Source organism: Ischnura elegans, chromosome 10, assembly GCF_921293095.1.
Source record: "Ischnura elegans chromosome 10, ioIscEleg1.1, whole genome shotgun sequence".
NCBI lineage: Eukaryota > Metazoa > Arthropoda > Insecta > Odonata > Coenagrionidae > Ischnura > Ischnura elegans.
The window spans coordinates 1,467,306-1,490,121 of record NC_060255.1 but is presented as its reverse complement, the minus strand read 5'-3'; the positions used below and the strand labels follow the sequence as shown (position 1 = coordinate 1,490,121).

Genomic DNA, 22,816 nt, shown 5'->3' with positions numbered 1-22,816 from the left:
TAAGTATGTACATTAGTCAACCAAATTTTCCCATTTAAATACATCTACATATACACTTTAGGTTTGAAAACCTGTGTTAATATATTTAATATGTACTCCATTTCAATCCTGGAACTCAAAAATCTTATTTCCTCAGATTTCATACCATTTTTAGACCTTCGTGCAGCCTTCATTTAAAACTATTTTACATTAATGCTTGAACAGTATTTCAAAGGTTGAAGTTGCTAAATATGTACTCACTAACATCTATACACATATATATGTATATGTATCTCATTGCATCCAATTTCTCATGCTACATTCTCAAAAGTGGGCTGTGCTTTTTACTATGAAAGTTGAGAGGGGGAGTATTTTTGGCACTTACAAATGGAAGGACCAGGTTATGGGCTTCTTAGATTTTCGTCTTAAGCATCTGATATGGTTATCTACTTTGGTGATAAGAAGATACGTATACACAACTTCTTCTAAAAACCCTGAAATTTATTCATGAGCCATAAGGCCTATAGCGTAAATGACTTCAGAATGATTACTATGATTCCTAGTGGCACTTACCAATTTTACCCTATATCTTGGAACATCAAAGAAATTAATTTTATTCTTCATTTTATTTTTCTAATATTTTCCAAAACTTATCTTGTCCTTTTTCATTTCAATTTTCTGTATTAAATGGCTGATACATCACACTGTTCTTGATTTGAACATTCTGTCGAAGCAAATAAACTTGGATTTTCTTTGATATGTTTGAATATGCATCTTGTACAACAATTTCATCCAGATCCTCATTACCATTATTATAATGTATACTCATGTCACATGTGCAAATGTTTTGATTTTTGGAAATCAAATCACAAAAATCACAAGAATCCCTTGATTGACGTTGTAACAAACCACTGCTTCAGTGAAGTTCAAGAGTAACAGATTATCAGCACATAAATAGTAAGTCAATGTACGAGATATTTTTATCCTTAATTTTCAATACTGAAAGATGACCATATGTGGTCTGAAATCTTCTTGAAAGAAAGTTCTTCAGTGAGTCTGTGACTATAATTCTAACATCATTTGATTCCTTCAAGTGCTCTGTGACATGTGGAACTGGTGAGCAAGGCCGACCATATTGGTGCGAACTTGAAGGAAAAGCTGTCGCTGAAGCATATTGCCGTTCACGGGGCGGAGACCGAAATGACGGAATTCCTGTACATGTTCAGCCATGTAATGCTGGTCCTTGCAGTTACTCTGATATAGATAATTGGATTCAAGGAGAGGTAAATTCCTCTTTACATCTGAAACTCTCATGCTTCCAATAACATCTAGTCATGAAAGGCAGGAAAATGGATGTGACGATGGCATCAAATATTCTGGCATAAAAATTTCATCAAAAACCTTTATTCATCTGATCAGCTGATTTTTAGAATTCTTTGGTGCTCTTATTAAAAAAGTTTCAACCAAGAAATGTCAGTGAAATAAGGTTGAGTCCAACTCTTCATTGGATAAAGCACATCAAGCTTAAATACGTGCCAGCAAAAATATTTATCTCTACGGAGATCTTAGAAGTAGGCCCAGTATGTATGACATTCCTTCATGCAGGCTTGTCTTGTTCCATAGAAATATGTGATATTTTGTTTCAATTCTTTTAGGGATTTCAAGAAAGGGTATTGTTTTGGAATCCATTTATTGTAGATGAGGTCAACAGGTGTTTCCTAAGAATACTTCATGATTTTACATGACACTTGACCCAATTTCTTCACTTTGTACAATGCTTAATGAAGGCAAATATGGATTTTTTTGAGCAAAAATTGGCATTTTGCTGTTAAAAATTATTTTTATGTTAGTCAGCTGCCCATGATGATGTTTTGATAAATTTCTGTATTTTTTTATATACCTCTTTGCTTATAAAAGGAAATTTTGTATTTGTGAGACTTCTTTTAAAGTTATCCTTATTTTTTCCTGCAAATGTCCCTCTAGTGAAGCATTTGCTCAGTCGCCTCACTTAAATCCCATGGTGATAATTCTCCTGGTTTCATGTTTCAATTGTCTTTTGCAGGGACCAGTGCCCACTGCCCACCCGTCTTTGTCGTCTTCGCCTCTGGTTTCTCCATCCACGGCCCTTTTACTTCCTCGCACTCCCCCCCCCCCACCCTCATCGAGATGGAGTCACTCTGCTGATATTCGCGACTCTTATTCCTTCCCATTGCCAAGGCAGAGTCTAAATTATCGCTGGCGAGCTGGACTCTGGGGACCTGTAAGTGTGATTAGGAACCACGTTTCATGTACTGATAAGATGGTTTCTAATGTAACTTTGGGGAATTTATAATTCATGTTGAACCAGCCAATTGGAATAAAACTTTGTACACCTCTACAGGATGATTCAATGCCTGATGACGTCAACTGTTTGACAAAACCATGGTCATGTATAAAACCGTCCTGAGAAAGTATACAAAGTTTTCACTAGCTTGCAATGAGCCGTGAATGGAAAGTGCACAGTATGCAATTTTGAGGGTAAACTACATATTTATTCAGGCTGAATTCAAATTGAGATTCTCCTTAATATGGTGTTTGCCAAATGTTCTGGGGTCAAGCATTTGGGGAAACTCAAGTGGTATCATAGTACCTCGACAGATATGGCATTCTGCGCTTAGTTTATGCAATAATAATACGGCAAAGGAAAAATCATTTTCCTTACCCATTTGCCGTATACTAAATATATTGTTTTTTTTTTTCTTTTTCCACAGTGATGTTGGTATTATGAATTTGAAAGATTTTAATTTAAAATTTGATCACATACTTTATGTGGATCCCTCCCAATTAGCTAACAATAGTGCATAAACAAAAAATTGCATTTCTTAAAATTACAAATGCATGAGCCCACAGGTCACACAAATTATTTTTGCCGTGTAAGGGATTTCCAGAAAACTTGTGGTGATGTTGTGGAATTATCTGTTAAAATGCTCTTATTTACTTCTTTTACATGCCAACATCATTGAATTCAGTATTTCTGTTTTGCAGGGAAGTTTTCACAGGGTCTTGGAAAAATTCGAATTTAGCTTGATGAAACTGAGAATTCTAAAATCTTGCAAATCTCTTTACTATTTATCATGAAAATCATGCTAAGAAGTGGCCTTATTGCAATGGTTGTTTGCAAGTTTTGAATATATTTTACATTTGAAAGGTTCATTTTTAGAGGCAAAGTCAGAAAAGGGAGTGGCTGTGACTAAATATATGCTGTACCTCTTGTAAATTATAGTGGTCAGTTATATATTAACTGATGATTTTAATCAGGTGAGGATTAGGAATATGTTAATGCAACATTTAAGGTACTGTTTGCTCCCATTATGTTGTTGCGTTAAGGTTTTTTTCACTAGAATGGAATACGTTGGCATTCCTGAAACCAAAATTGATTAAAATTTGAAGATCGTTTTTTTAGAGGACATTTACAGTATAAACATCCATGTTGGGAATTTTTTAAATAATATACTCTCCAATAGTGCTCAGAAACCTGTCGGGAAGAAGGTGAGAGACCTGGCGGATATGTTCGAAGATTGGTTGCCTGCCAAGACGAATATGGGAGGGATGCAAACGATTCTCATTGCTCCCACTCAGAAAAGCCACGTGATGTAACTCCGTGCCCACACATTCCCCTCTGTCCCAAGTGGTCACATGGAGAGTGGGGCCCGGTAAGTTGTTTTCACTCAATCCTCTTACTCTCCCACCTGATCCATAGAAGTATTGTGACTTTGTTTGAGATATGTACTTTGATTTTTCAATCAGTTTGTGTGGACCTCTATTTAGCTTAGGTTTTCACAGATCTAGGCTAAGATTTCTTGAGATGGGTGGAGTACCAAGGAGAAGTAGCTTTCTTTAGTTACAGTTGGAAGTGTGCACCAATTACTGTTTTAAAAAATGGAACTAGCTACAGTTACATTTTCTAAAACTCTTTGGAAATGTCCTAAATGGTGGGGTAACTAAGAACTTAGTGGTCAAAAATGATCACCAGTTCAAGATCAAGTGCCAGCCGTGGACCAATATATATTTTAAAAATTTCTCACTTAAATAGAATAATACTTGCCTGAAATTACTTACCACCTAAACTTTACAAGCCCTTCCAAGCTTTAATTAATTTTTTTTTAAGAAATGGCTAAGTAAGTAGAGGGATGATCGCTGTCTTTTTTTAGTATGTTTTGATGTCAGTTTTTCTGCCATGAAGAGGCAATTTGCGTATTCATTGCCATCTTCACAAAAATCATTACTAGAAAGGTTGTGACATACATACATGATGAAGTTCATGTCCTCAATTCATTGCAGTGCAATGTCTCCTGTGGAGAAGGTCGTCAGTTTCGAGAAGTCGGATGTCGCGGCTCAGGGGGGCAAGTTCTTGCTGATGCCAAGTGCTCTCTTTCCCGGAAACCCTACAGTGCTAGGATATGCTCTGCTGTCCCTTGCCCCACACGCTTCAAGGGAAGGAGAAGAGAGAAGTTTGTATGGAAGACTGGGCCATGGGAAAAGGTAAGCAGCCTTTCATTTCCGTTCTCTATATTTATGGCCTACTGTTTGGTCTATGGTTCAATTCCCATCAAGTTTTCATGTTACCTAGTGTACCTATTCAGTTTGCTCAAAATATCATAATTGTATTAAATCATTTTTTGCTTTTCAAATATGTCGTACAGATGTTGGATATATTTTCATAGCCAGTAGATACTTTTTCAAAGCAGTTATTTTTTAATTTGTATGCATGTATTATCTAAATTGTGTTCATTTAATAAGGTACAAATGTGAGTCCGCTGTTTTGCATCTTAACAATCAGCCTACCAAGGCTGCTATTTTGAATGGAATTACGATTGTGCTTTTTGCCAAGATTACAGAAAAAGGTCATATCATCAGGACTGTTATGACCCAGTCAAAATTCAGTTTTTCTGAACAGAGTAATCATAGCTGAAATTCCAGTGGAGGTTTTAATTTTCAAGATTTTCATTAGCGCAGTCATAGTAGGGTAGTTTCCTTCATCAAAGAAAACGAAATGCAATGATTGCGATTCCTTACCGCCCATTGGTGTATTCATGATATACAAATTATTTGGTTTTAGAAATATCGGTTTAGACGAATGACAACGGTCAATTTTAACCTCATTTGAAAAAGGCCAGATTGGTGCCAATGCGATTCCGCTCCACGTGGCGTCACAAGGACCTAGTTTCTATATGAGTAGATAGGAGTTTTACATCATCTGAGATTACTAATGCATGCATGAGGCACAGAGCTCAGGGAAACATCTCTTAATAATCACACATTAAAAATACCTAAGTTTGGAAAGTTTCCTTCGTTTGATAGGGGAATAATAATCCTTATTTAAGCCAAGTGCTACCAGCTAGCAGGGTACTCAGCTACCTGCTAGCAGCCTGCGTTGTATCAGCGCTCAAGCCTCGCCCCAAGGTCACCTGACAAGGTGGCAGGGGGAACCAGAAATACGTCACACGGACTTTTTCCCATCATTCCTACTTTGCCGTAGCGTTTTCACACATTTGAAATTTTTCACTTTCCATTTAATCGCCAAAAATAGATATCGTCATTTAAAAATCTAAAAGTGTGAAATTCGTACTCCAGGAGTAATAATCTTTCGATTTAGGCAATAAAAAAATACTAGGAAACCACCCTAATCCCTATTCTGGGTGGCCATTGGACAATAAATTTTGACCGGTGGTATAAAAACCTACTGAGATGATGACCCCTCCATTCGGAATAGCAACCCTTTTCCAGCGACCTATTTCCTTCACATTTGTTTTGATGTTGAAAGTGTATGTCCTCAATTATAAAGTCCTACGATGGCTTTTCAATGCGTTCCTCCGATTATCTATTAAGCATTCACCTCAGATCTCATTGTAACCTCACTCACTTAATCCCTAAATTGAATGTTAGCCTAAAACATTGGCCCCAACATGGGCTCTAGGTGGCTGACTGCTTGAGGAATAAACTCCACTGCGAGAGCTGGGGTGGAATGTTTATTTTTCTGCAAGTCATTTTTGTACAAGCCGTGAAATGCTGACTCAAGAAAGTCAATTTTTGTATATGAACATGAAGCTTTATTGTAAGAATAGTACTACTGTTGGTGGGCTCGAGGAAAAGGACAAAAGATCAAGGGAATTCAGGATGACTGTTTTGCTGGAGACATGTTTAGGAAGTAGGATTTTGGAAGTACAGAAAGGAATAGTAAGGAAGAGGATTATCAGGAAATACTAAATTAAAGTAAGATGGCATGAAAATAGTTTTGTCATAACATAGTTATAACTTACCCATTGTGGAATTCTGGTGATGTAGGTCAATGATTGTGATAGTTGGATGATTTTACTGCAAAATGATATAAAACAGAGTAATGTTGAATGAGAATAAACTGCTGCCCTATTGGAAATTTCTTATAAGTCTTACGGAAATTCTTATAAAATCCTATAAGAATTCTGTAAGACATATATACTTACATACCTACCTATAGAATTCTATTAGTCTTATAGAAATTCTTATAGGATTCTCTGATTCTTGCAGAAATTCTTAAAGAGCTCTGCATTGCAATGTTGCGAGGGTCGCCTGCCTTCGAGGTTTTTATCCGGCAGGCATTTAAGTCACCATAACTTATGTTGGCAATTGATAATTACACGGGACGGCAAAAAATAATTTTTTCTCGAGCCCTGGTACCATATCTGTTGATTCTCATGTAGAATGACCTCCTGAAGCCGAATATGACATCCGTTTTTCTCCATCACCCACCAATTTCGGGGGGCAGCCCCCCCTCTGATTTTCATAACTTTTGCTATAATTTGTAGGAATGAAAAGGATTATATTAACATTTATATTTCTTACTAGGTTTTCGAGAGGTGAAAAGTTCTAAAACATGATAATTAATGATGAGGATGTAGATTTGGGGAGATTAGTTTCCGTTAATGATTTAAAAAAACGCATTAAAAATTGTCATCGTTTCCTTTATTTTCACAATTTTTTCACTTATTTTCTCCATCTTTCATCTCCCATTTCATTTTCTCATACCCAAAATATCCCAGAATGATGGAAAAATATAACAACAGGTCATATTAGCAATAATAAAAATATTTAAGAACATGCCATAGAAAAAATAATGAAAATTTTTGCCAACAGTTCAGAATACGCTACCACGCTGGCGCCCTCAATCCCACACGCGCATCAACAACGAGAAAAATAACAAATGTGATGAACGATGAATAACAAAATTAATTTGGTATTTGATTTCCCTTTATACACTGAGGTAGAAGTTTCCTATACAAAAACCAGCAATAGGCCTAATATAGGTACATACCAACATGCCCGCATTCAACTTCTCTGAAAATCTCCTATCCTTTGGTGATATCTTCATGGAACCGTTCCCAATGTTAATTTGAAACTACTCCAAAATATTCAATGAAAAGTTCCAGGTGTGAATGAAGGAAATGCATTTTTAGTAAAATGTTACACCCCATGGCCTAATACGCTGACAGCAATTCCTCGACATGGGCGACATAATCATCACTTCTTTGTCACCCAAAAAGTTCTAACTCACGTTTCAGAATCCAAGCCAAGCTCAATTCTATTTATGATCCAGGTGTTTCATAAACATCGAATCTTGGAAAAGTTTCCTATTCTGGGGGCCCACGTATTTCTTCCTTGGTTTTACCCTCACTAAAACGAAGACTTTAAGTTAAAAATTGAAATTCAGCTCCTGTCTTGTCGATTGCTTTCACAAAATATTTCATCTGTCCTAGTTTGATGTGCAATGGTGGCAAGTGAACATTTTCTGTCGGAACCAGGGAAATATGAGCGAAATTTTTATAGCCATGTGTGAAGCTTTCTCGCAGAGGCTAGTTCCGTAAGATGTAATATTTTTCTAAAGCGCGGATGTTGTATTCACAAAGGAAGCAGTTCAGAAGCAGCAGTAGTAGTCTGACCAAGTATTTCGTCAAATTACTGTAACAAGTGGTACAGCAAACACTTGGAGCTTAATCCTATCCCTGACCGCCAATTCGGCAGTCAGAGTAACATTTATTTGCAGTTTTAAGAATTAAAGAAAGAGGTTATTGTTGCAATGTTTAAGTCAATTCACTGCAAACATAGCTGAAGTGATGAGGATGATTTCTATACACCCGTAACATAATTACACATTAAATCACGGTAATAATCACAACTCAAGCCCACATACTGTACATTCACTCGGGAAAAGCCGAAGTACAACAACTTTTATTGTTTTGCACAATTTAAAATACTTTGAATAAAGGAACCTTGTTCAGAACACCGAAAGAGTTGACTCTGCGATCATTAGAGGTATACTGAGGGAAGGTGACGACAACTTCAATATACATACATAATTGATTTGAGAGGCTGATACTTTGTGGAACTCCATGATTAAGGAGAAAGAATACTTTTTAACTTCAATGAGAGTATAAAAATCTCAATATTATATTATTCGTATAATTAGAAAGTATTACTTTTCCTTTTTTAGCTGCGAAAGCAAGATAATTGCCGTCCAAGCCTGAGCGGGACAGGCGGGAGAGGCCGTCGTAGTAAAGTGAACCTTCCGAGCTATTGCTATATTATTTTATTTTTGTTTTATACGATGCAGCAAAATATTTTTTTTATTACTGATGTTTCTTGCTGTTATATATTTTTATCATTCAGGGGAGGATGATGTGAAATGGAAGCTGGAATTTTTTTTTAAATACGTGAAAAGTTGCGAAAAAAAATGAAAAATTAATCATTTTCAATGTGTTTTTACCCAATTTTCAGAGACTATTTCCCCCCAAATCTACCTCTTTACCTTAAATATTAATTTTTTAGGATTTTGCTCCTCTCAAAATCCCTAGAAAAAATTAAATGCTAAAATAATCCATTTAATTCCTCCAAATGACCGAAAAGTGATGAAAATTGGAGGGGGGGAGCTCCCCCGAAAATGGTGGGTGATGGAAAAAAATGTAGTTCATATTCGGATTTAGGAGGTCATTTTACTTCAAAGTTAGTAGGAATGGTGTCAGGGCCGATTTTCATGCTGTGCAGTGTTATTTAAGGAATTCTATATGAGATTATTTTTGGAAATCATGTATAACTCTTTGTTAAGTAATGTTCTGCTAATTTTCTGGCGTTTTCAGCATGGTATTTGACATAAACGGTTCCAAGAAGTGGAGGTGTCTTTTTATGCAACTTGTTAGTATATGTATCCCTGAGAGCACACGAAAAATTGTTGACTTAAAATGGTCGATATGGGCCATGAATAACCACGATGTATACTACGATTACATACGTTGCAGGATACAGTTCACATGGTAACCTTGTTTGGTTGTTAGGTTGCTAGGGATTGCTGTTATATGTTAATCATTCACTTATGTGTTTGTGATAGCAGTTTAATAAAATAAGTCGTGTGCTTCTATCAAAAATAAGGCATTGACCTCATTTGGTAAGTCTTACAAAACTGGCATTCCTAAAATCATGTTACCGTAAGCAGTTTCCTGGAATTTTAATTTTTTCATCATTAATTTAGAGAGATATGTATATTTTTTCAGATTGTGGCATATCTAATATCAGTAAAAGTTTTAATGAAAACAGTGTTTCAAAGTGAGTGATTTAGTCTTCTCTGAAGGGAATGAGATTGAATTGGTATGAGTAAACCTAAATAGCACCTTCACAAGTATTATTTTATGGAAAATACATCAACCATTATTCGCAATCAGTGTTTCTGTGATTCCTATTAATTTCCCTAAATCTTGCACTTATTGTTAGCCATACTCTACAAATCCTTTTCTCCAAATGGCATCAAATTCCATTTTACTTTGTTTATTTGGGTGAACCAGAGTTGGAGCCCCTTATTCGCCAATTGGTGGATTGGCGGCGGTTTCTAGAACTATTTTCCCCGCGCATTATGGTTACTGTTTTTATCAACAAATTGGATTTATTATCGAAGTTACCATTTCATAAAACGTTCGAACATGACTTTGATGGAAGTGGATTACCACAAGAATTTGGATGAATGTTTTTCAAGAGAGGTTAAATATTCTAGCGGATATTTCGCTTTATTGCCTGTTTACGGACAAAAGTGTGTGTTAAATTGGTGTATGAATGAAGGTTATGTATGTCCTAAGTGTGAAAGGCAGATGAAATTAACTAAGAGACCAAAGAAGACTGATGGGTATGTAAAAATCAAACTCAAAATAATCCGCATGAATGTTCACGATCTGTAAGAAAGGGTTCATGTTTCTCAATAGTCATCTAAGTATATGTCAAATTTTAAAATTGACTAGTCAACGGTTAGGGCAGTGTATGCAAAAGTATAATATGGCAGTTTTGAAAGTGACGGATAAAACAGTGACTGATTGGTATAGTTATTGTTGAGAAGTTTGCGAGACTGTATTGATTGAAGAAAGTACTCAAATTGGAGGAAAATTTGTGATTTATTGATAAAAATATAGTAACCATAACGAGCGGGGAAAATAGTTCTAGAAACCGCCGCCAATCCACCAATTGGCGAATAAGGGGCTCCAACTCCAGTCGTGCCGTTTATTTCTTTCATTATCTATCCGAATCTGCTTGTAGAGGTCTCATTCTCTCTGGTACCTTAAATAAACATTGCTCATATGCATTTGATTTATCAATTTTTACTTTTCCTTCCCATATAATTTCTTGAAGTACCTATCCCCAGTCGAACTTGAATTTTATTTCATTTGCTTCTTCAATTTTCCAGGTTAAATCATATTCCATATTACAATTCCTGTATCTTTCATTACGTAGTGATTGCCAAAGTCGTATTCTATTATTAGTCCATCATTCTAGGCTATCGTTGGTTTCATTGGTTTTAGTTTCTTTTAGCATGTGGGGACGTTAACCTTATACAGAACCCATGACCTGAAGGACCTCTATGGTATCTCGCCTTGTCTGGCCAGTCAGGTGAACTTTACAGAGCTTGAATGTCCTTGCTTGATGTACCTACACTAATGATAGACATCTACATTTGGTTCATGGGAAATCATTAGGTTTGTTGTATACCAGATATAGGTGTCTACATTCGGATTGAATTAGGTATAATGCTAACTTTGTACTCTCAGTAGGGATGTAAATCTTATGTAGCTTCTTATAGATGTTTACGCAAGTGTTTTAAGCATGATGATATGATATTTATAATAAATATTTCCATCAGAAAATTTCTTATAAATAACATTTTGTAATTGATAGTTATAAGAAATTTTATTATAAGAATTTTTCAATGGGGTGGGCCTGTATCTGTGGCTACTTACAAAGTTTACTGGTGATTCATGAGGCTGGAAAAAATATTCAACTCCTCAATAGGTATTTTATCATGTCAGAATGATTTAGAAACTATACATATCGTGAAGAAGTTATGGTAGAATGGAGCTAGGTGGGATACAATAGACATGAGTGTTTCCTTTGCCTTCTTACTACCGTATTTGCACGAATCTAAGACGAACACGACGACCCCCCCCTTTTTGGAACTCCACTGTGGGGAAAAACATTTTCCAGGGGAAAACGTTCGATGCGGGTATGTTTGGCTAGGTTGCCTATGTCCCAGGAACCGCAGGATTTTTGGCGCGTAATGACAGAAATAGTGGTACTTTATCGAGACCCTTAGGTCTTATTGTTGATTCGACTAATAGTTTCTTCGGAGGGGCCATGGTCCGAAGACGAATAAAATTAAACTAGTGAAAATGAAACCTGACTTCATTAAACCCACACGGAAAACACTCGGTGGTACGAAGGCAAGCCACCCTGGAAAGTACGGAACCACTCGTACGAGCTATGCTATCGCGTTCGGCGTACGCAGAGCATACTTCAGAGGGTGAAGTATGACCATATGACTGCGCCATGGAATTTTTTGTCCCAAAGATACCCATTCTTTTTTAATTAGCGTAGCGCCAGATGGGCGGATGAATTCGGATTGTTAGTAGGGAGGAACAAAATATCCTGAGAAGATATCCCTTCGTCAGTAACTCTGACAAGTGAGACTTATGGTATAACTCGTAAATTGACTACTGATAATAACCTGATATCCTGTTTTCGGAAAAAAATGCCGCATTGACTGCCGAGAAGCTCAGCTACGAGGATATAGAGTTTCCCCAAAAATCGCAATCGTATTTTTCCAGCTAGTTCCTTGCTTGAAAATACTTAAATAACGTTAGAAATACGTCGTGTTTGGTCTCGTCTTTTTTGAATTACAAGCACATTGCAAATATTTCAGCCTAATAAAAGTATAATACCTATTGCCGAAATTCATTGTTAGACACCTTTTGAGCTATAGGTGATTCATGCAGCGGTTGACCTCCTGAAACTAGGAACTTAGAAGCAGGTAGGCTGAAAAAGGTCAGTGGGTGAGAAAAAGGGGGGCGTGAAACGCGTTTCTATTCTTCTCGTGTAACTTGATATTTTTTTCGAAGCTAGGGTCTTCGTAATACGATCCCTGCGCTAGCTGGGACCTTTTGTTTGGTTTTGGAGAAGAGGAAAGCGTCAGAGGGGGGAGGCGAGTGCCGAATGGAGGGGGATAGCGGATCTTGGGAAATGCGCTTATGTTACTATCCCGCGGCTTTGAGTTTCTCCCAATGGTAGTTTCACTTCGTGGGGAAGATTTAATCTATGTGACTATTGTTATTAGCCATAAATGACACTTTGTATTTATTTCGTCTCATTTTCGTCAAAAGATGGATGCGGGAAAATTATACATTCGGGACCACGATCTTCAAACGATCAATGCGGGAAAACGATACTTCGGAGATGCGAGAAAAAATTACATTGCCTATATAGAACTTTATTTGGAACCAGAAACGGCGAACGATGAATGTGGGAAAATGATCAATACGGGTACGATAGATCGGGGTTCCACTGAATAACTTTTCTTTTGAAAGCGGGAGTGTAATATCTTCTTTTTTCTGCCATCGTAATACTCTGAAAGGCACGGAATCACAACTGAATCATCTCTCTAATCAGAGGCAAATTATGTTGCCTTCTTACCGTTGCTCTGAGAAAAATGCAACGACTTTGTAGCAGTTTATTCCACGACGGCATTGAGGCTTTAACGTTACAATTGAGGTAAATTGTAACCAATAACACGAACATTTTGTGAGTTGATCGAGCTTTACCTTGAATGGAGCCGAACCCAGGATAAAGTAGGCAATCTCGCGGACACGGCAGAAGTGCACCCGGCGGCTGATCAGCACGCACCGAATCTTTGCCTGCTGCCCAAAAATGGAAAATGTTTCTTTTACTGGAACGCAAAATTAAATATGCTAAATTACTGTTAAGCTATTTCTGACGTTGATTTTTCGTTGTAAAGCTATCAGGTAGCAAACTCAAGTGTCCATAATTTTTCCGACGTAAATTATGCAACCCGATTGACGTCGAGAATTTTACATCCGATTGTAAGACGAACCCTCTTTTCTGCAGGAGTTAGGAGGGAAAAAACCTCGTCTTAGATTCGTGCAAATACGTTATTTCCTTATCCTTTGAGTTTTTATTATTTCTGTATGCTACCTGTGATGATTTAAATGTTAACATTCTGTTTTAATGCCCAGTGTTTTTTTTTCACTTAATAAATCTACTGGTGTTAAAAGGTTTGCTAACAGCTTTCCTTTTTGTATTTATGTTTTTATGTCATTTCTGAATTGCATGTTTCTCATACTCTGTTATCTTTTTTGTTGTTTCATGTTCATGATACCTAAAAGGGGTTGTGGTTGATTTATCTGCTTGCAAGTCTTAGTACATTTTAATTTTTCTTGCAGTTACTAGGAGCAGAATACCATGAATAAAGTCAGTCGTGGCAAATTTAAGGTGTTCATATTTTCTCAGAAGATAAAATTTTTAATGCTTAATGTGTACAAGATCATTGACTCAATTGGTTTTCTGCACCTGACACTGTATTTTAATTAAAAATATTACATACTTTGGGAGCATGTTAGATTTGTTTGTACTAGTAAATTAGCTGATACATTTGATTTAATTCTTTCTCATAAATACTTCTTCCTTCACATCTTTTTCATTCAGCTTTCAAGCTGCCTAATTTTTTCATCTCTTTAATATATTTCAAAAACTGATCTATGTTTTCTTCTGCCATGGTGCTTTTATTTAAAAAAAAATAATAGCTTCCTCATGCTGATTCTTTTCTCATTTGGGTGACTGGATAAAGTTGTTATTTAAGTTACTTGTTTAATTATCTAAATTTCTAAGGATCACTCTGTTTCTAAACATTCCATTTTTGAAAATTCTTTTAATCAATCAAATTATCAATATTCCATTTTACCAATGGAAATATAAAATATTTAACCTTTTTAATTTTCTTCTGTTGTTCATCTTTTAGACTTATCCTTCATTGCTCATAACATTGGCATCCATTACCTATGCAGAATGCTATAGGAAATAAATCCATTTCTCTGTGCTGACTAATAAATTAGAACTTCTGGCCATCTAGGTGAAATGGAAGAATAAACTGGAAAATAAAACCTTTTTGGGCCATCCCACAAGTCTGAAGCTTTTTAAACTAAAGAGAGGCTTGCCTTCTGCTCCAACTATAATAACAGACTGATGTAATTATATTGCTTTTGTAAGGTTTAATGCATGTATTTTGTAAAGCATTTTATGATGATTTGTATAAAAATTGTTTACTGAATGTATTGGTTGTGGAGTAAAGGTGCTATCTCTTTTTGTATGCTCTTTTTATATTTCTGTGGTTCTTTGGGTATCTTTATTGTTTGCTTCAAAAATCCCTAATAATATATGAATCTGTTCAATGGTTATCTACAGGAATAGGGCAGAGCAATTATACAAGCACCCTAGGCAGGATTCAGGAATTTTTTTCCCAGGGAGGCACAATAATGGTCTCACGGGCAAACGGTCATCTCATGTTTGAGATTGGAGACAGCATGCAACAATCACTGTGGGAAATGTAATAATAATAATAATAATGATTTTATTTCTGTTGGTTAGCAAAGTAACATAGAAATCGTCGAAGGGAAAAAAATAAAAATGATACATAATATCAAACAGCATTGGTTAAATAGCAGAAAATGAAAAAAAAATAAAACAGGACTCAGTAAAAAAAACAAATACAATAAGTTACATTACCAAATACAATAACAAATACAATAATATGACAACAGTCACACTTTGATACCATGAATTCAGAAACACAATAACACACTTTTTCAAGGAGTAAATTCTTTACACGGTTTTTGAACACTGGCAAGTGATTCAATATCAGATGGTAATTCATTATAGATTATTGATGCTGAATGATGAGGACTATGTAGAGAAAGGGAAGTAAAGGCTTGGGATAGGTGGATGTCAGTACTATTTGGTGTGTAGTAAGGGTGCACATTCTCTTTATTTTAATATGAAAGGTATTATGTAATATGAAAGGTGTTAATATGAAGTTAAATGATTGAGACTCCGTAATACACTAAACAAAGCGAACGTTATAATAACTGTATTACAAATCTTGTCTACTTTATAAGCATCTGGGGTGGAGGGAAGGGAGCATGCCACCATGCCCCTCCCCTAAGTCCGCCTATTCAAGCATAAGTTCCGTTAATTTTTTTAATAGGAACCATCTTGAAAACTTTCTTTCTACAATGTTGCCAACATTAGACATACAACTCACTTAACTCCAAACATAGGAGCCAACCTATATTATTCAGAATCGATTGATTAACAATTTATTTGGTGACTACCAACAGTGATGCCATATGTGCAGTGGAATGAATTTGAAATTTACATAATTTTTCCTATTGGTTTTGTGTGGACTACCGGGCTACCTGTGCAGGAGGGAGGGAGGATTCTGTTGAAATTTATTATTATTAAGTTTTTATATTATAATTTATTATTAAGTTTTTGAGGTTTCTGCGATGCCTCAGGGGAAATAATTATTCTTCAAAATTGATAAAGGCTCCAAGGTGAACATTGAAAAGATGCAAACTTACATTTTGAAATGGAATTGTTAGCTTACTTTCATGTACCTATATCCTCAACTGACTTTGTAACCCATTTCATAAGGAGCAAAATTGTAAACCATCCAAAGAAACTAAAAAAATACTGGTATCTCATATCAATGGCTAAGTTCTAACAACACATATCTCAAAAATAGTAGATCTTCAGGAGTGCAAAAAAAAAACTATTAATATTTGTTATGTGCACACTGAAATTAAAAACCAAAAGTTAATAAAATTGAAAATGAATCATTCATTTGCAAACAAAGAGTTGTTTTTGCTTGTATTTTATTTTTTTAATGTTATTACTCTTTGCTTAAGATATCTGTGCCAAACCAGCCGAATTTGAGATACATGTTGTTAGAACTTAGCCAACGATATGTTCTCAGTAATACAGTTTACTGTGGACGGAGTCAATTAGATTTATAATAAAGATATTAGATGGGACTTTTACATCTTTCAATCCTTAAAAGATTTGATTCAAACGACCACCAAAAGCTGGAAGCCATCACAATGAAAACATTAGGCTCAATTAATTAAAGCATTCATGAAAAATGTTTGGAGAACAATATTGGGTGACTGATGGAAGAAAATGAACTTAAGGATCAACGAGTGTTCAGCCGGTTTTATGATCCTTGAACTGAAAAACCGAATCATGGAGCTAATTTCAAAGTCAGGAATTTTCTTTAACATTTTAAATTCGCACTGCTAAGAAAATGCATAAGATGAGGCAACTAAAATGGCATTAAAACCAACCAAGGAGACTAATGCACATGCTTATAGATCAACAACTGTTCCTAGTGATAGAGGATTCCTCAGTCGTCCCCTGAATATGCTGTAATACATTTGAACAGTAGGTAGTCTTTTTGCTGATAGCAGGGCTATCAGACTTTCACGGAGAAATTAGCTGGGCTCGTGATCACAATTTGATATAAATTAATCTATCAAAGGCTCTACTTTGTTCTTTCCTTTCAGCTTTTTGACTACCCCTATTATTCTGCTATTACTATATTTATTACTATTATTCTATTTGAAAAGCTCTGTGCGGAAAGTACGAAGTATTTTCTTTTTTCATGTTTAATCTATGAAATTCCACAAAGTATCGCCTTTGTCCATTATTTCCCACATAGTACAAAATATTTACTCAATATCTTATTGGCCTTTTGCTGATATCTAGAAAATATCTTGGAATAACTTGTAGACATCTTTAGGGCATTTTTTAGATATCGGGATGTCCGCTATTTTATTTCTACAAGATATCTTGAGCAGATATTTTCTAGTCATTCACATTCAAATTGACCCCACTGTGAAAATTCAGGATGAATGACTCGATTATAATATGTTTCGGTATAACTTGCAGGGATGTCGACTTACAAAAAGTATTGGGGGGGGCCAAACCGGGGATCTTGCCCCAGGAAATTTTATAAGAAGTGAGTTTTAAGTTTTTTAAGCATTTTAGAATAATATGATCAACATAATAATCCTGATAACTCGAATCTCGATATCTGGACACACTGGGGAAAATTGACAAGCCTAACACATTTTTTCCTCACACCCATGACGAATTTTGGGGGGGATCAGGCCCCCTCAGGCCCCATGGAGTCTTTGTCCGCTACGAAGCGCCTATGAAAGGATACAATGCGCGCAGGTATACAGCAGCGCCAGTAGCGACGCCATTATGCCAGCAATGAATGTTGGGAATTGGAAGTTCTGTGAGAGACACAAGGTCTCAGTGGCGCCGACTCCATGGGGCCTGAGGGGGCCCAAGCCCCCTCAAAGTGTCGTTAGGGGGGACGGAGCCCCCTCAATAATTCAAGATAATAATTAAGTTATAATATGCTTTGTGAAATCACAAAAATATATTGGTATTTTTTATTTCCCATGTTTGACGCTAGTTACCTTTTAAAATACATTCAACAATGTGTTAAAACAAATAACTATAAGGTAGTAAGCAGGTTAACTGAAAACAAGTGGTGTGAATTATGATAGTATTACGGTGCTGCGACACACTTTGAATTTAACCTCTTTCCGGGGCAAGAGCCCCGATATGGGCCCCCCCAATATTTTTTATAAGTCGGCGTCCCTGCAAGGTCTCAAGTAGTTCATTTTAATTAAGAATGGATTAAATTAAGAGTAAATTCTCATTAATTTTGACACTAAATAATACATCACATGGCCCATGAGCATTGAAAGGCTTACCCTGGAGCCTGACGAAATAAGATTTTTTCAATAAAAATTGCCGATGAAAGAGGATTGTTAACTAGAGATGTGCGAATAGTATCCGCGAATACTCGAATACTAGGAAGTATTCGATATTCGAGGTCTCGAATAATTATGCTAAAACGCATTGCCTAATAAATCTCGATTGTTACAGTCACAGACGAAGGGCTTTTTCTCAGGATATTTGGTTTCTCCCTGATAGCAATTCGAATTTATCTTCTTATCTCGTGAGAACTTCCAAAGATGGACTGAAAATAATTGAAGAAAATACGGTGGAGAAGCGCGTGTGTTTTGCTAAATGCCTCAGATTGTCCGCTAGCTTTTTACAGTAGGAATGGGGGTAAAGCGAGCTACCTGTTGAAAATAAGAAGTTGGATGAAGGCGAGTATCAGATGGGCGTGCCGCTGAAATGGCGTTTGGTAGATAAGAATGTATACATCAGTCATCCATTGTAGCAGTGTAAATGCCGTGATGGCATGCAATCATTTTTGCGAGGTGGTGAACTCCCTTAGAATATTTGAAAGAGATGTTAGTTGAATCAACTATATGCCCAATTGTTTCCATAAAATTAAAATATTCCATTAATCAGCTAAATTCCCGTTCAAATCCTTTAAAGGAAATCAAAATTACTCCCCAAAATCTTGTGTTTCCTGCTGCATAGGCAACTCGGTCAAACATTCCCGCATTCATCGTTTAGTATTCGAGGTATTCGAATATTCGAGCAATGATTTAATATTCGAATTCGATATTCGAATTTGAGAAATCTGCTATTCGACCCATCTCTATTGCTAACACATCTGCTATTATTATGATCGAATTCATCAAAATGCTAGCAAAAATTGTAGTTCAGTCTCAGCTACTAAAACGTACCTTTACCAGGCACTAAAGTATTTGAAAAATTATATGGGATGAGTAAAAGTCTCTATGTCACTGCAGTAGATGTATCAACCTATTAAAAATTATGAAAGTCCTGCCAAATCACCAGCATAAACATTTGTAAAATAAAAATTGATATCTCTTAGATCACACCTCCGATCTTATACTTACTTTGCATAAAGTTATCACCACAAGAAATTTTAAGAGGCAGGAAAAAAAACCACAGAAATACAATACAGATTTTATGTATTTTCTTTAGTCAATCACAATAATATTTCCAATTTTCTCTTCTAACCCACATCTAATTTGGCGAAACAATTACTCTTATTCTCTTTCGAATATAAAATTATTTAAAACAGGACTGGCAGATACATGATAACTATCTTTAATACTCCTATGAATCCTATGAATGTCCACTATCACAGCATCCACTTGCACAAAACAAATCCACATCCACTATAGATCTATATGTCACTTCTTCCACAATGTCTGTCTTCTTGATGACAGGTAACAGTGAAGCAATGGTACCTTCCTCCAATCTGGGCACCTTCAATTCAACAAGAATCTCCCCATCTTCTCGTCCAAGGCTACTGATTATTTTCTGATATCATAAGGTGTGATGTCAAGCTCACAGACCTAAAATTAACAAATAATAAAATACCATGTAACTTACTAGGCCACATCATTTCCAATTTTTGGCATTTCTGCATGAGAAATCAAATTATTAGGCTTGTAAATATAATAAATAGCTGGATATTTTGTTATTTTAAACCATAGCATAAGATAATTTGAAATGATGAAAGCCGACGTATAACACACCATAGGGCAAGCTAAGAAACAATATTCGATTCTATAAACTTGGCTGCTTATTCCAAGTTACTCCTTTAACCACACGTTTACCGAATGAATCAATACAGAAAAGGCAAATAAAATGTAAGAATTTTCTAATGAATTGCTGCTACAATATTTTGAATCACCATTTTCAGTACTGAAGTGATGCATCAACATCCTAAAGCCACTTCTAACTTAAAATTACATCCAAATAATTACAGCGAGAAAGGGTACATACCTTACTGCTTTTAGTAGGGGTGAAATGTTTTCTTCTTATCACCCAAATGCACTTCTTCTTCAACTCAGGATCTTTTGGAAGGCTAAAAACTAGAACCATGTCCCGGAGTTTCCTTTACATCCTGACAATACACACACGAAAGGCATGTATAACAAAAATATCTCACAAACACGTTTCTGAAGCCCAGTGAATGAAATTAAAGAATAAGGAAAACTTCACCATTACCAGACACTCTATTTTTCACCAACTTAACCACAAAAATCCCTGAAATGTGGTGAGATATAACATAAACAACGCGATCTCCAAAGGCTTGTGCAGGCTTGTGATCGGGCTTTCTTTCTAGGAGGATATATATCCTCCTATGAAGATATCCATATGGCACCACCCACGAAAGAAAATTGTCCCAGACCGAATATAGTTTTATCAATGAGATACAATTTTATCGATGCATATGAATTGACCAGTCCTCTTGTATCTTTTTTTCATCATTGAAGGAAATAAAGAAACAAAACCTTTTTAGTAACTTCCTAAGCGTGATTTCTTGTATCTTGATGGTCCACCCTCGTATTCAGATATGTAAAATTTCTGTGACGTCTGGGTGTACTTTCATAGAATAGACACCTAGTAGATATTTTAAAAACAAGTTTTCATTACTTTAAGTCGCTTTTATAAACATATGCCAGAGGAATTGCCTTTTGCTTTTTTAGTATGCATGAGTACAATGACTTCCATCAATCTTCCATCAATCAAAAAGCAGTTACACTTTTTTTTAACTTGAACAGTCTCACCTAGTATTTCAACCCTTGGGTAGGATTGGTATGGTTGGGTAGAGCTCTCCTCAGACTAAGCCAGGGGCAAGTGTTTCTCACTCAGTGAGTGATTCAACTCGGTAGTGTAGCCAGGATTTTGAAATAGGGGGTTTACCGGAGATTTCGGGGCTCTTCAGGGGTGCGTGGGAAACACATGACAAAGGGGGTCTGGGGAATTTTGGAATTTTTGATATTGAAAGTGTGATTCTTAGGACTCAAAAACAGTAATTTTGTGCAAGCATTTATTAAAATAAAGTATTTTTTATTCATCAAGGCCATCTTACTCATTTTTGACGCCTCTCTTAAAGGCTCAACAGGGTTTGTAACCCAGTAACCCCCCCTTCTTGTGGCTACGCCACTGATTCAACCCGATGATTAGTTCAATAGGTGAGGGTTGAGCTCTACCCAAACTATGTCACAGACGTATCAGTGTCAGACATTCTGAAAGGGGTGTTTCCTTTCTTTAGGCCACCTTAAATTTTGAGGATTTTCTATTGGGGTGTTTGACCTGCGATTGAAACCTGAGACCAGAATCAGAAGCCTAACCAACAACTCCATGGGCAACCATGTTCTAAATTGAACTTGCTAAGATGCCTAAAAGATTGGATTAGATATCTTCCTCATAGTTTTGGGCTCAAGAGAATTCTTTGAGAAAGAAGCTAAGGTGCAAAAAAAAGTGTCCACTCAGACAGACAGGATTTCAACCCAGCAACCTCCTCTGTTCAACCTCCTCAACCCTGAGGATGTTGGTCAGAGTATTGTTGAAATCATCTTCAGTTGCCAAAGAATTGAAGGTGGTGAAAACCTAGAGATAATATTAAGATGTACATATAAATCAGTAGATTTAGTTTATTTCATCATGCAATGCCTAAGCCTCACCAAATATGTGCTTTTCTCTGAATAGAAATTAAATAGAAACTACTTCATAGTCCTTGACTAGTTATCTTAAAGTATTCAATTATATTTTCTGGAAGTTGTTCCGTAACCCTTTTTTTTTTAATTAGATTGGAACTCGTAATTTTAAAAGCAGCATTGATTTATAAATTAGATATTTTTATACTTATTCTTCATCTAGACTGTCGTAATTCAACTCAATATACATTTATTACTATGTTTCCATGATATAGGTATAATTGCATTCTTTATTTAATTTCCTTAGTGTTCCACTACCTGTGGAATTGGTGATCAGCGGAGGAGGGTGACTTGTCACAAGGTGAGCAGAACAGTTCCAGCAGATTCAGATCACTATGACAGTTTCCTGAGAAACCCTGGGCCTCCACAACAGCACTATTGCTCTGCTCATCATAAGCCTGCAGAGGTGCAGCGATGTCAGATTACAGAGTGCCCTATTGTCGAATATAGATGGAAAACTGGAAAATGGAAAGCTGTAAGTGAAGCTTCTTTGAGTACATTGCACAATACATTGATGGTTTGGATTTGAGCTTTTAAACCATGGTGCTAGTATAATTAATTTATTTTCTAGTGCTCCGAACCATGTGGTCGGAAGGGAAAGCAGAGGAGATTACTCAGTTGTGTCCGGATAAAGCGAGATGGTCAAATGGAGCCAGCTTCAAAGCAGCTCTGCCCGAAAGCATTGCGACCACCTGCTCGTCAGAAGTGCAATCGCCATCCATGTACGAATCCAAATAGCCATGCCCATGCCCAATCTTAGCCATGCCCAATCAGTGTATTAATTCCAATGAATGAGTGTATTGGAGGAGGATGTTGTCGTGGCTTGAGTGTTGGCTGAAAAGTAAAAGTTTTTGTAGTGAAAGTAAAGTAAAGTAAATGTATTTCATTTAAAAGTTTTTAACTAGGGAAGCTAATTGAACTTCTGAAATTTGACTGATTTATTTAGAGGAGGTTGAAAATTAATATTACATTTT

General features: G+C 36.2%; 1 protein-coding gene across 3 annotated transcripts in view; it reads left to right on the top strand.

Annotated features, from left to right (window-relative positions):
• The window catches only part of LOC124166511 (A disintegrin and metalloproteinase with thrombospondin motifs 9-like), a 758,369-nt gene that overhangs the window by 723,778 nt on the left and 11,775 nt on the right, over positions 1-22,816 (top strand). The window contains exons 19-24 of one of the 3 annotated variants that reach the window (XM_046544053.1): positions 1,074-1,262; positions 2,042-2,239; positions 3,483-3,671; positions 4,300-4,500; positions 22,090-22,317; positions 22,414-22,564. In XM_046544053.1, the coding sequence (XP_046400009.1) occupies positions 1,074-1,262; positions 2,042-2,239; positions 3,483-3,671; positions 4,300-4,500; positions 22,090-22,317; positions 22,414-22,564 (1,156 nt within the window). Of the gene's footprint in view, positions 1-1,073; positions 1,263-2,041; positions 2,240-3,482; positions 3,672-4,299; positions 4,501-14,443; positions 14,679-22,089; positions 22,318-22,413; positions 22,565-22,816 lie in introns of those variants that run through there. The other 2 variants (XM_046544055.1, XM_046544056.1) reach the window with 2 other exon arrangements.